A 13717-nucleotide genomic window follows, 5' to 3' on the forward strand; every position below is an offset into this window, starting at 1 on the left:
GTCTTCTTTAAGTTAGGGAGGGGAGTGAGAACAATCAGTGAGAAGATTGTACTCAAAGCTTCCTCCTTTGCAGTCTAGTCCTTTAGTTAGAAGCTTCAAAGGAAACCTAAATAAAGGAAATAATTAGCTCATTCAGGCCTAATTAGTTCATGAAGGAAAAAAATACTGTGCCTGTAATCTGTTACACTTAAATGGCAAGGATCAGTTTAATGGTTGGTCAAATATCAGAAATTGTGTGGGTAGTGGCTGTTAGAGTATGTTCTTTAGAAAAAACAAAGTTTGTGATTTTGATAGTTGGCACTATGGGATCCTGAGATGAAAGTAGCATTTGCTTTTATTTGAGTCTCTGGGGGCTGGAAGTTCTGGAACAGATTAAAAATATTGCACAGTTAACCCCTAGATCGCTTTTTTTATGGCCTTATCTAAAGAGATTTATTTATAGCACTGCCGTATGACCAGTTCACATACTTTCATTTCCCCAACATTCTGAAGACATTTAACTTTACATGTCACCTTGTGCTTGTCTCTGAATATTTATGAGTCCAGAGAGCAGATTGGTTTGTGGATGGCCCAAGAGGACATGTCATTTGAAGAATGAAAATCATTTAGAATGGAATGTTTTCCATGGGACTGGATAGCTCCTGTGGGTAATAGTTAACTATAGATTCTTTTGCCTGTAAATCACAAGTTCAAATCCCACCCAAGTCAGTAGTGAATGAGGCTATTCATAGTTTATGTGAAATGAGCTAGGTAGGTCTCAGTTCAGTTCTCCCCTCATGTTAGGCATGAGTTAGGTGATCATCCACAACTGACGGCCTCGGCCAAGGATTGAATAGGTCATGGAGACCAAACCTTGCAGGTGGCTCCTTCAGGTCTTGGTTGAGGCATTTTGGAAGCGCAGTGTGAGGACCTTGTACCGCATGGCAAGCCTATTTTGTGGGTTAATAGAGGCCTTCGGTTTCAAAAAGAGTGCTCTGTGTACTGTTAGGGGTGTAACAAAAATGTTTGTCTCTTAATATACTTAGGGATGTTCACAGATCAGTGATGTCCAGTGCTATCTAACTCTACAAAATTAAGAGGAAAGCTAAACGTGGCTCACAACTTACGTTCCTTAGAAGGTAGCAAAGTTTGCAGAGGATACAAAATTACTCAAGGTAGTTAAATCCAGAGCTGACTTGGAAGAGTTATGAAGGAATCTCACAAAACTGGGCAACAAAATGGCAGATGAAATTCAATGTCGATAATGCAAAGTAGTGCACATTGGAAAACATTACCCCAACTATACATGTAAAATGATGGGGTCTAAATTAGCTGTTACCACTCCAGAAAGAGATCTTGGCGGCGTCATGGATAGTTTTCTGAAAACATCTGCTCAATGTGCAGCAGCACTCAAAAAAGCTAGCAGCATGTTAAGAACCATGAGGAAAGAGATAATAAGGCAGAAAAATTCATAATGCCGCTATATAAATCCATGGTATGCACATACCTTGAATGCTACGTGCAGTTCTGGTCACCACATCTCAAAAAAGATATTAGAACTGGAAAAATGCAACTAAAATGATGAGGGGTATGGAACAAGGGGTATGGAACAGCTTCTGTAAGAGGAGAGATTAGAAAAGACTGAGACTGTTCATCTTAGGAAAGAGAAGACTGAGGGAGAATATGATAGAAGTCTGTAAAATCATGACTGGGGTGGAGAAAGTGAATAAGGAAGTGTTATTTATCCCTTCACATAACACAAGAACAAAGAGTCACCTAATGAAATTAATTGACAGCAGGTTTAAAACAAACACAATGAAGCACTACTTCACACAACCTACAGTGAACCTCTGGAACTCGTTGCCAGGGGATGTTGTGAAGGCCAAAAGTATAACTGGGTTCAAAAAAGAAATGGGTAAGTTCATGGACAATGGCTGTTAGCCAAGATGGTCAGGAATGCAACCCCATGGTCTGAGTGTCCCTAAACTTCTGACTTCTGTAAACTGGGACTTGACAACAGGGGCTGCTGGATCACTCGATAATTGATGTGTTCTGTTCATTCCCTCTGAAGCAACTGGCATCTGCCACTGTCGGAAGACAGGATCCTGGGCTAAATAGACCATTGGTCTGACCCAGTATGACCATTTTTATGTTCCTCAGTTATACACCTTACCAGGTGAGAATCGAATGTGTCTTGAGTTTTGGAGCAAGTCTGTTTGGCAACACTTGGACTTGTGAGCCAGTGGATGCACATATATGATACATATCCCCCACTGTTTCTGCTAATATAAACCACTTCTCAGTGAAAGGACATAAGATATTGACAACTATAACTGTGCTTATCAGCCGCACCATATAGCAAAACTGAATTTGCTCAGCTGACCAGCATTAATATCCACAACCAGCCAGAGTGAAGTGAGAGAAAAGCGGTCTTCAGAAATAAATTTGAGAGAACGTCAGGATGGTGTCCGGGACTATCTCTAAAATAAACAAGGAGTGGTTTACGTGAATGCCGGGGGGTGGGGGGGTGGAAAACAATAGATCTGGGTTCTGCTCCGTTCTATGCCACATTTGGGAGGTTTTGGTACATGAGACTCTAAGCAAGCTATTGAACCTCCGTGCTTCAGTTTCTCCATCTTTAAAATGAGAAGAATAATTACCTTCCTTACACATGTTGAGGCCGAATTAATGTTGAGAAAGCACTCTGATTCCCTTGAATGGAAGGTGCCGTACATGCTCGCATTATAACCATGGACAATGAAAAGCCTCTCAACAGGCCTAACAAAATAGTGTAGTCCTAGTGTGAAGGAAATTCCTATTAAGAATAATGAAGGCAGGCTGCAAAGAGTAACCAAAATATCCCGTTAAACGAGAAAACGATACATAGGGCAGCAACTCACAAAAATCTTTTTATTGAACAGCCCCTTTCTTCATGCTCTAGGATAGTTCAGCAAGGTCCTTTTGCAGTGCAGGGATCTGAAGGATGATGAGACTAGCAAAGAATTTGCAAATTCCAGTGCTTCCAACTCTTTCAATATTTGGTGGGTTTTTTAAAAGTTCCAGCTCCTGGAGGTATGTGAAAACTGGAGACCGTCCGCAGTCATTTTTTTTTAAAAATGAACAAAAATTCTAATCCTTGCGATTGCAGAGAAAAGCTTGAAAACATGAAGCCTAAATCTTCCAACACCAGAAGGCAAATAGGAACCTAAAATGTATTATTTTTAAAATCCTCATGACTTTTTTGGGATCCTGACTCATGACTTTTGAATTTTTGGGGTTGACAGTACTGAAATTCAATCCACGCCCTATTCTCTGAATGCAGAACTCTTAGCTCCCATTTTTTTTTATATGTACTTACAGGTGCTGAGGACGTGGTGATGGCATTTTCCAGATCAGAGACGGAAGACAGAAGGCAGTAATTTAAAGAGTGTCTGAGCAACATAGAGCTGGAGAGGGCAAGGAGATTCCTGAAGACAGAGGATGGCAGAGCATTAACAAGTTCCTTTGCCCACCCCTAATTTTCCATGGCAGCCCTTGCCCTTTTCCTTTTAATTTTGCTTCCCTTTGCCAACTCTCTGAACACATCTGACAGCCATCTGTTCCTATACACTGTTGCTACTCATCTAGGCTGTGTTATCAAGGAGGAAGCTAGCGATGCATTTACAATTGGTTCAAAGGGACTGACTCTGTTTGTGATTGGCTAAAGGAAGACAACTTTTTAAACTTGACCAATGGAAATCTTTTCTTTTAGTTCTGATATTTTATATTTTAAAATAAGTCTCTTGACATCCTTCTTCTAAAGAAGCTTTTCAAGCTCTGGTGCTTATTTAGGTCATATTTGTGAATTTTAACAGGGTTTGGTTGGCTGCCTAGAACTGGAATTGAATTGTGATTGGCTGAAAATGCTAATGCTTTCTCTAGATTGCTTGCAGGTATTTTGCTGACATCAACAATTTCATTGCAGAAAGTTGATTTTTTTGGTGCATTGGTTATTACTTTTCACTTATTGACCTGAGGGGAAAAAAGACAAATGTTCTTTGCAATATTTATTACACACCTAACACACTCTTGCGAACGCACACACTCTTGCTTTTTTTGATTGGCTTAAGAACTGTGTTTTTAATTTCCTATTAGCTTCAAGGTCTCCCATGCAATCAGTTTTTCCATACTTATCTGCTCTATGGCCTCTGGCTCTCTTGGGAGCATGTGTCAAAAACATATTTACTTTAATAAGTCTACCTGTTGCAGCTGGAATGTAGAGGCCTGCAGCCCTGCTTCTGCTTTGCTATGGGCTGTATCAATGAACTGCTGAAAAAACTTGGCATTCGGGTTGCTTTTCTCTTTGCTTCTGACAGAGGAGCTGTAGATTTACAGGAATTGCAAAAAGAAGAGATCTGTGGCTGAGACATTAAATTGCCAAATCTGTATAGCATATACATGAATTGTGTAAAATAGTACATACAGCTCCACTTTAACCCTTTAATTGCTGCACAGGATTTAGCTCTCAGATAGGGGAACATTACCACCCATGATCTTACATCCATGTTGCACTGGAATACAATAAGCAAAGTTTATCACCTGCAGTATTATGTGCAGTATGGCTCTAGTACCTGCAACAATTCAGTGAGATGGAAGTCATCTGTCTCCAGGATTAATCAGTTTTTCAGTGGCCATTTCTCTATTGGTGGCAGTGGGAATGCACTAAACTGCCCAGACATGAGTGTACATGTGACATGCACAGATTCACAGTGCTGGGAGAAGAAGTAGGGCCTTCGTCTCCAATGAAATTTTAAAAACATGCACTCATTCTTCAGGAATCTGCACAGTGAATATTAAAATCCTGAGGTACCTAGTGCTGCTGCCTAAAACCAAGCACTTCATTCTCTATTATGTGCAGTAAATTTTTACACTTCTAGATTTTGTTGTGGGTTGCACTGATTTAAGATATTTCAAACTGTATTTAAATAGAAATCCGTTCACCTGTACCTAGTTTGTTTCATACGATTGTTAATTATTTGGAGTAACAGCTCAGGATCCTGGCTGTGACTACTTGACTGTTCTCATGACATGCAATTATGATGATACAGATGTTATTAAAATCTCAAAAGTGAACAAACAGGAGAAACCATTTGAATATGTGTGGGAGAGAGAAGTGGGGACTTTATTTTGAACAAATAACCATTGTGTAAATGGGAACATGAAAAAGATCTATGAAAAAGATCCTTTTGATTCAATTGCATCTTTGTAAAGTTTCAATGTGAAAGTTAATCTCTTACCTCAGTTTATTGAGGCTGGATAAGATTTCCCTGTATTAAAATGAAACCAGCAATGAGCCCAGTCGGTTCTTGTGATCTGAACTAAGAGGCACTTTGATTTTAACTTTGGTGCAAAGGGGGCAGCCCTTAAAGGGTTAATTTAAGGTGATATGTGTTTCTGGCCACTGGCTGGAATGAGGAGGCTGGACTGTAGTGGCCTGTCATTGTCAAAGCTAACATGCATACTCCATGTGTATCTATGGCATTTCTGAGCTGTTACATCTTTTTAAGAAAAGTGAAGTGTTTCTGTGGTTTAATCTTTTGACTAAAAATGTAACTGTTTGGGGGGAAAATACAGTTTTTAATAGCTACTCTTGTTTCTTATTGATTTATTATTATTGGGAACTCACAAAATGCAAAGTATCCATGTTGCTCTTGTGAAAGATTTACCTGTGAAATCCAAACTTGGAAGGGTTCAGTAGGCATCTCTGATGCAGATACGCTGAAAACAGGATAATGTGGAGTTCAGATGCCTGAACAAATATATTCACATCAGGATATTGCTATCATCTCTTGTATCTGTATATTGAACCTAAGTTGCCTGGCATCCTTATTATACCGTCCTCCCTCCCCCTCCCACCTCAATCTTACTAATTTCCATTGGCTACAGGTTTTAGAACAGTGGTTTCTTACATTGAAATGGGGCCAGAGGATTTTGGGGGAGGGATAGCTCAGTGGTTTGAGCATTGGCCTAAACCCAGGGTTGTGAGTTCAATCCTTGAGGGGGCCATTTAGGGATCTGGGGCAAAAATTGGGGGTTGGTCCTGCTTTGAGCAGGGGGTTGGACTAGATGACCTTACAACCCTGATATTCTATGATTTGTGATAAATTACTTTCGTATGTTGGGGGGAGGCAGAGTATGGTAGAACACTGGAAACCCTCTTAACCCCCTATGGTCAAGTCCAAAGTGCTCCTGTTGTACCTCTTCTGGAAACCAGATTTGCCTGTTAACCCTGGAGTTGTGAGGGGTGGAAGAAAGGGCACAGAGCAGTGGGAACTGATTTTTTTTAGTGTACAGATCACTTTCTATAGCTTCCCTTTCATGCTTCAGTCTTTCTTGTGTAACCAATTTCTAATTAAAGGTTGAGAACTCTAGCTTCATGTGGGCCAGAGTTGGGTATGAATCTAAACTGAAAGACATCACTCATGAGCCAGGATTGCCAACCCCAAATGTTCAAAAATCATGAGTCAGGCTCAGCAAAAATCATAGGATTGGCTTTAAAATCATGAGATTATGTAAAAATAATAGATTTGGTTGTTCGTTTCATTTAGCTTCTTTTTGAGTCTTTAGGGTGCACTGGGGTCACATTTTGAAGCTTTCTCCACAGCCACAAGGGTTAGAAACTTACTTTTTTCAGTAAGAATGAAAGCTGAAAACATCACACATTCACTTAACTCCAGGATCTGGGGCTTTAAGGAAAACTATAATTATCATGAGACTCATGACAAAATCACGAGAGTCGGCAACACTGAGTAGAAAACACAAGTTGACGTCAGAGAGCCCACAAAAGATGCACTTAAGGCATTATGTAAAGTGGCAGCAGGGGTCTCTAGGTGACTTGTTGAATAGAGCAGATCTGAAATCCTTGGGTGGAAATCTTTGGGAGAGCCCCTCATGATACCCCATATACTTTAGGGTTTTTGTCCTCTTTCAAGAGCTCATAACTTACCCCAACAATGTAGACAAACCCAACTAAGAAGGAAATAGATTGAAACCTGCGGTAATGCTAATTCAGCATCCTCTGAGAGCCTGGCTGAGCATGAAGGACAATGGTTGAGAGAGAGAAACAGATTCTGCCTTTCACTTCAGAGTTCAGGGTTGCTGCTTGTATATGCAGCAGGAGTAGAACAGATTAAAGACCTCTCCTTACCCAGTTTAAGCACAATGTGCACTGGAGTTTTACAGACCGGGGCAAGGGAGGGAGTTTAGGAACGGAAGGAAACACTCCTCCTGTCTCTTTAGGTGGGTAGCAATTGCTGTAGTTTTTGCTGAGGTCATCGCATCTGTGAGCATTGCCCATTGTAACAGAAGAAAATGAGACTTATCATCTTTTATGTCCGCCTTTAGGCTGATTCTTTTAGGTCCCTAAATAAACCCTATAGTAAGAGAGCATATGAGCTGTTGGGAGGCATAGATGTCAACCTGTGAAGATTTAGTAATAGGGATTCTTGGAGGGAATGGTTAGTTGATATAGTGAGGACTGATAATGGGATATAGAGCCTTTCCCCTTGCTTATTCCAATCTATCCCAGGTAAATAGTGATCAAAAGTTGTCACTCTCTGATGGCTGTTCAGTGGCCTGCATGAAAGGAGTTACGCAGTCTCAGTGGCAGTGCACTGCCCACCTTCCCAGGTGCCCATACTGCTAAAATGCCCACCTTAACAGTCTTGGGAGAAACCAAGGAAATAGCTTATGAAAACCTACCTTCCTTGGTCACTGCTGGTCAGGGTTAGGGTACATTTATGGGGTGTAGGGTGGGGTAAATTTTTACAACCACTGATGATCCTGTTCTGATGATAAATAGAGAAATTCAGACTTCAGGGCTGTCAATATTTTAACTTTTTTTTCAGTCATTAAATTCTAATGACAAATTAAGCAGAGAAAAATAAGGGCCATTAAATGGGAGGTTGCAAGTCAATGTGTCTTGCACATCTGACTTACAAAACAAATATCTTGCATAACATTTGTATGAGGGTTACTGAATAATTGAGGAAACATTTACACCTTTGGAATATTTTAATATTAAGACTCTAGTTTTCTTCCTTTTGTATTGCTTGCCTCCTCTTTAAGGACCGTGTGGTATGGCTGACCACAAGTAAAAGTTGTGGCACCAGGGCCAGCACAATGCAATATATGACTACTGGAATAACTGCCTCTCAAATCCAAGGTGGTTTGTTGTGTACTCTGGTGGTTAGCAGTTAGAAATTCTGGGTTTTATCCTAGCCTCTGCCAAAGATCCTCTGGATAACCTTAAGCAAGTTTTTTCGGCATGTCTGTCTCATTTTTATCATACAGAGAAAAGGGTATATTAATACCTATGCAGAAGTGTTGCAAAGCTTAATTGTTTGTAAGGCGCTTTTAAGAACCTCTGCTAAAAGGTGTTGTTGAAATGCAAAGAAGTAGTATTAGACAGAGGAATGACTGGAAGACCAAAGCATTGCTATGTAGCACATGTAGTATGTCCTGCACTAGTGGGATTTTTACTGTGTACAGTTGAGCTTCGTGTTGGATTTGGACCAGTGCTGTTGGCTAACCCAGAGACCCACCTGTTCAAACACCTGTATGAAATGATCACCTGTTAATATAGGCAATGCTGAAATCAACGGTGGGGTTGGAATAAAGGTAGAAGTTAGAAGTGTAAAAGAAAAAGAGCCCTTTAAATAGTTTTCTCCTGACCTATTGCATTTGAGTTGGTGTCTGCTGCTTTAAAAACACATATCAAGCTTTTGCCTTTCAGAAAATTTAAGGAAACAAGATTTATTTTTAAACTCATTTAAATAAAATGTGTTGGTGCTTTCATTCTGGCCTTTTCGTCTTTCTCAGTAATTTGCCTCACATGTCGTCTGTTCATTAGTGTGAAAATTCCCATCAGCTGGGCCTGTCGCTTCTGTAAACCTGGTGCTGTACCATGCAACTATAGTTAAAGTTGCATTTTACATCATTGTATGGGATTGAATTTCGTGCTTGCGCAAGTGAATTGTCCTGAGTTGAACCAGGCACAGTGCTGGTAAGTGTGTCTACTGGGCTAACTTCTTCTCTATAGCCTCCCATCCACTAACACTATAAGTTTTTAGTACCTTATTTGAATACTGAAAATTTTGCTCTCCCCTGCATATATGCAACCCCTTCATAGTAAATTGCATGCTGATGTGCACCTCCTGAAGTTCCATTCACTTTAGTATTCATTTTACGTTGCACATGTCCCAAGTGTACCTCCAGGGTCATGCAACTGAATTGACAGCTGCAGTTCTGGATGATGAAGATTACACTCTTATCAACAGCGCAGTGTCACTGAAGCTAATTTGGTTAACCCCATCAATGAGGTAAAAGGCACTGAATTTGACCAATTGCTTTCGGTGTGATTGCACAGGGATAACTGAAAGAATGTGGTGTTGGAAGGGCAAGAATAGAATTAGGTGGGCATCAGGGGAAGGGAAAAAGCAGAAACCATGTTCCAGATTGAAACATGTGGATTAATTTTTGACTTTAGCATTATTCAGGGTATCCCTTTTAGCAAATAGGTAGCCAGTCCCAGTGGATAAGGCACTGGACTGGCAGACAGGAGAGCTGGGTTCTATCTCTAGATCTGTTTTTGATTTGCTGTGTAACCCTGGGCAAGTCACATAATAACTCTGTAACTCACTTTTCCCCTTTCTCCCTCACCCCTTGGACAACACCAAAACCTAGGGATAACAAGTGTTACAGAAGGGTTACATATTGTTACAGACATTATCAGGGCAAGGAGATGGCCTGGCTGCTCCAATCCATGTTAGAGCCTTCTAGTTTCTGCAGTTGATATCATCTGGTGAGCGAAGGCTTCTTTGTTACCCTGTTATCTCTTCTGGCCTTTCTTCCATTTTCTTTTCAGCTGATTTGCTCCAGACAGAATTCTTGCAACATGTAATAGAACAAACTGGCTAGTTTCCCACTATAACCTGGATCACCTCAACTTTATGGATTGTGTTTGGGGAACGAGAATCCTGTTTTGTTCCTTAAAGCTTTAGCATTTGGTTGCTTACAAGCTGCATCGTGTATGGGCATGGAAGAGCTGTATGTGCAGAGCTTCTTCCTGCCTCACCGTTTCCCCACATTGAGCTTCCTAGATGCCAACTGTGATTGAGATCAGAAGCCCCATGAAACCCAGAGAATGAGCTCTCCACTTACATTACTCTTTAACTTGCCTTTCCCCAATGTAAAGGCCATTCCAAGTGTGGACTGATGCATCTGCTCCTTCGGTTGCTTTTTCACTTTGCTCAATTATTCTCTCTCTTCTTTTGATGCAAGCATAAATGCATGCAACCCCCACTGGGACAGACACCGCAGCCTCTTCTCTATTGTTTGTGGGAGCAGCTGGAGGCGTTTATCTAGTGCAGAGTAGACATTCTCTCTCCACATGCTATGCTTGTCACATTGCACCTGAGCACTATTGGCCCAAGGAAGCAAGGCGCTGTTCACACTGTGCTAGAACCAAGTTTAAAAAATGTTTAAACAAGCTTTGAAAACAGTTTCAATTAAATTTGTTACTTGCAGTTTGGCTGGGCTGGGTCCCTGAGGCTTAACTGTGTTTTAGCAGAGCTGAGGTAAGACTGGTTATGTTTCATGCTCCTCACTCAAACCACATGAGAAACCAATTTTGCTGGATCTTTGTTTAGACAGATCCTTAACGCTGTTCCTGGCTCAAGTATATAGGGCCTTACGACACCATAAGTCTGCATCCAGGGTCAATTGCTCTGCACACTGCTGCACAGGTATTCCGTCAGGTTTTGAGCTACAAGTCCCATCTAAAGGACACAAATATGATGGGGGGAAATTAATAACACCACTGTAGTCCCCTTGCCATGGTTAATGTTTCTCTCTAACAATGTAGTTGAACTGAACTGTCTTTTAATAGTTCTTCTCAAATCAGGCTAAAGTCCAGGGCACAATTCGACACTCTGCTTCAGCACCTTTACAATGGCTCATCTGGTGTAAAGGGGCTGCAAAGATGGTTTAACTAGCCCCCAAAGTTTAGGGGGCTTTGCTGGGTGTATCCCCTGATGTAGGGCTGTGTGGGGAACATGGGAAGTTGCCAAAGTGTCCTGTGCTTTGCTTATTCTGGACTAGAAGGGTCTGTTCAAAGCAGTCATAAGAGCTTGAAACTACCTTTGCTCCCACTTCCGAGACTGCTCTTCCTGAGAAGCAACATACAGAATTCAGCTACAAGGCTGCAGTGCAACTTGGGAACATGGCTAAAATATAGCTTGATCATGTCTAGTCTTCACTCTGGAGGCCTGCGTTAGTTACACTGGTGTAGGATTATAGTATTATAACTAAATCTTTGGCCTTTGCTGTATAGACAGGACCACTGCTATATTGTTTGTAGACTCTTAAAGTATGACTTTGTAAGAAAGGACTCTACAACGCAAGTACAGCGTTACCGTATTCAGCAGTGGCTTTTATAAACACAGATGTACACCAGGAGGAGGGAGGGTGCATGGAGTCATTTAATGATGGAATGAAATGGAAACCTGTGTCACTGCTGACTATGCACTGTAATCCATTTTCAGCTTTACTAGGGACCTCCTAATTGAGGGCACTAAGGAAATTGCCTTGAAGGTGATTGGAATAGACAGTTGTAGGCAGGCATTGTCCCCCATTCCCTTGTCTTGTATCTTTCCAAATGCCTGGAGCAGACAGCCATAGCAAAGCTTTGCCTGACCAAGGGTCCTGCTCAATGCCTGGAGCCTGATGCTCAACCACAGCTAAGCACTGTGGTTTTCTGCTGCAAGCAACGAATGCATTATGTACTCCATGCTGTGTAATTAGAAGTAAATGTAAATAGAGACCATAGTGAACCTCTGTAGTAAATATAAAATGGGTGAATCCCTTTAGTTGGAAGGGTAAGGAGAGAATTCTTTCCCACTGCTGTGTTCTCGTAAGCTTCTTTGAGCCTGGAGAAAGATTTTAATTAAACTGGACAGAGCCTTAAGCTTCCTAATAGCCTGCCCTAGCCAGCAGCAGCACCAAGTCCTAAAGTGCCCTTCTGAAAGGGATTGTTCAGCATGCTGGTTCGGTAGCATGATGAGCTGTTTGCACCATATGAGTTTATGGTAGAGTCCTTTTGTGTTTCAAGCAATAACACTCTGTCCTCTTGGCCTTGCACTGACCTGTGGTCACACCCTGCTGAGAATGAAAGAAGGGCTTGGGTTCTCTCCTTCTGGTGGTTGTTTCTATGTAAGTATTTGCCATAAGAAAATGGGGCAAGCATTTGCCATACAAAAAATTGTTTTTATTTGACTTTTCAAAATGTCGTCCATGTAGGAAAGTCTACATGGCGCATAATCAGAGCAGCACAGAGAAATTAAACAAAATGCCTTCAGTCCCAATGCAGTTATCAAGTGCAAGGAGGCAGGATCTAGAGGTTAAACTAGTCCCTTCTCACTGATCTAACAGCATGCCACTAAGAGATGGGAAAGGCTTTCAGAGGTACTTTAATACATCAGAATCAACGCACAAACGGATTGGTCTTGTACCAATCTCTGATGACCAGCAAACTCAACCATAGTACAGCTACTATGGGCGCTATGCTGCACAACTGAGGGCCCTTCATAGCAAATGCCCTTCCTCACATCCATAAAAGTTTGGCTATAGGGTTGGTCAGGTTTGTACTGGCAAGATAGATAGAGAATGAGGTTTTTGATTTAGTCAGGTCCCAGACCATGTAGGGCTTTATAGATTACAATAACACCTTCAGGTGAACTCACAACAGATGTGACATTACATTCAGCCCCATCTGGTGATGGGCTTCTTGTCGTGCAAGTTGCACAAATGTGCTTAATGCACAAAGCCAAAGCTGCACACACATTCTCAAATTTCCCTAGATGTATACTGACTGGGACCATGGGCCAAATTCAATCACTGGGTAACACAGCTGACTTCAGTGGAGTTGCACTCATGATTATTTTGACCATATGTGTTTAGAATTATGAAGATTGACGTTCCTGTAGGAAAGGCCCTGCTGCTTTTTGGGATGGTGCAACCTGCTTTCCAGGCTGGAAGAAGACCCTATTTTTTGTAGCCTCATACCTTGGAAGGGTGCCTTGAGTTGGCTCCTGTCCAGGGCTGAATAAATCTCTATGGAGGCAGTTACATTTCATATTACCCATCTCACTTGAAGCTGCAAAGAGAAGGGGGAATGAGATCAAGGGGGGAACCCTATGGATATTAACATACTTTCCATCTTCTCCTGTGGGTTAAACAGCACCTGATGCATTAAAGTGGGAGATGGTGTTTGGGAAACTGTCAAAGGGTATGAGAGTTAGGCAGCTCAGGGGCACAGATGTCCATGGAGAGAAGGGTATAAAGAAGCTCTAATCCTGAGTTCTTACGAGCATGTCTGGTGGATGATGTACCTCTTTCTATCCTTTTCACTGCAAAGTGGCTCAACTCAACCAATGCTCTCTACTGCTCCATGGATCTTCTTCCTCTGGGGTGTCTCCCTGTTAGCATCAACACTACTTTTTAATAAATACAGCACTCCAGTGGCTAGGACTATTGCTGTTGAATACAATAGAATTATTTCATAAATGAACCATGGATGTAGATCTGGCTCTATTTCTCCTTCTATTTACTTTCTGATCCCTTCCCAAGAAAGGCTACTTCCAGTCCTTCTGGCTCAGCTGAGGTCTTGTCCTGGTCAGTGGTGGCCTGATTTTCAGAAGTG

At 41.5% G+C, this 13717-nt stretch overlaps 1 protein-coding gene across 5 annotated transcripts in view; it reads left to right on the plus strand.

The window, feature by feature from the left end:
- LOC125624204 (beta-catenin-interacting protein 1) overlaps positions 1-13717 on the plus strand; it is a 162157-nt gene that overhangs the window by 59766 nt on the left and 88674 nt on the right. The window contains exon 5 of one of the 5 annotated variants that reach the window (XM_048824596.2): positions 3340-5605. The exons of the other annotated variants lie outside the window; for them this stretch is intronic. Within the exon in view, the coding sequence (XP_048680553.1) occupies positions 3340-3398 (59 nt within the window). The 3' untranslated portion in view covers positions 3399-5605. Of the gene's footprint in view, positions 1-3339; positions 5606-13717 lie in introns of those variants that run through there. 5 annotated transcript variants of the gene reach the window in all.

Source organism: Caretta caretta, chromosome 18 (genome assembly GCF_965140235.1).
Source record: "Caretta caretta isolate rCarCar2 chromosome 18, rCarCar1.hap1, whole genome shotgun sequence".
Taxonomy (NCBI): Eukaryota; Metazoa; Chordata; order Testudines; family Cheloniidae; genus Caretta; species Caretta caretta.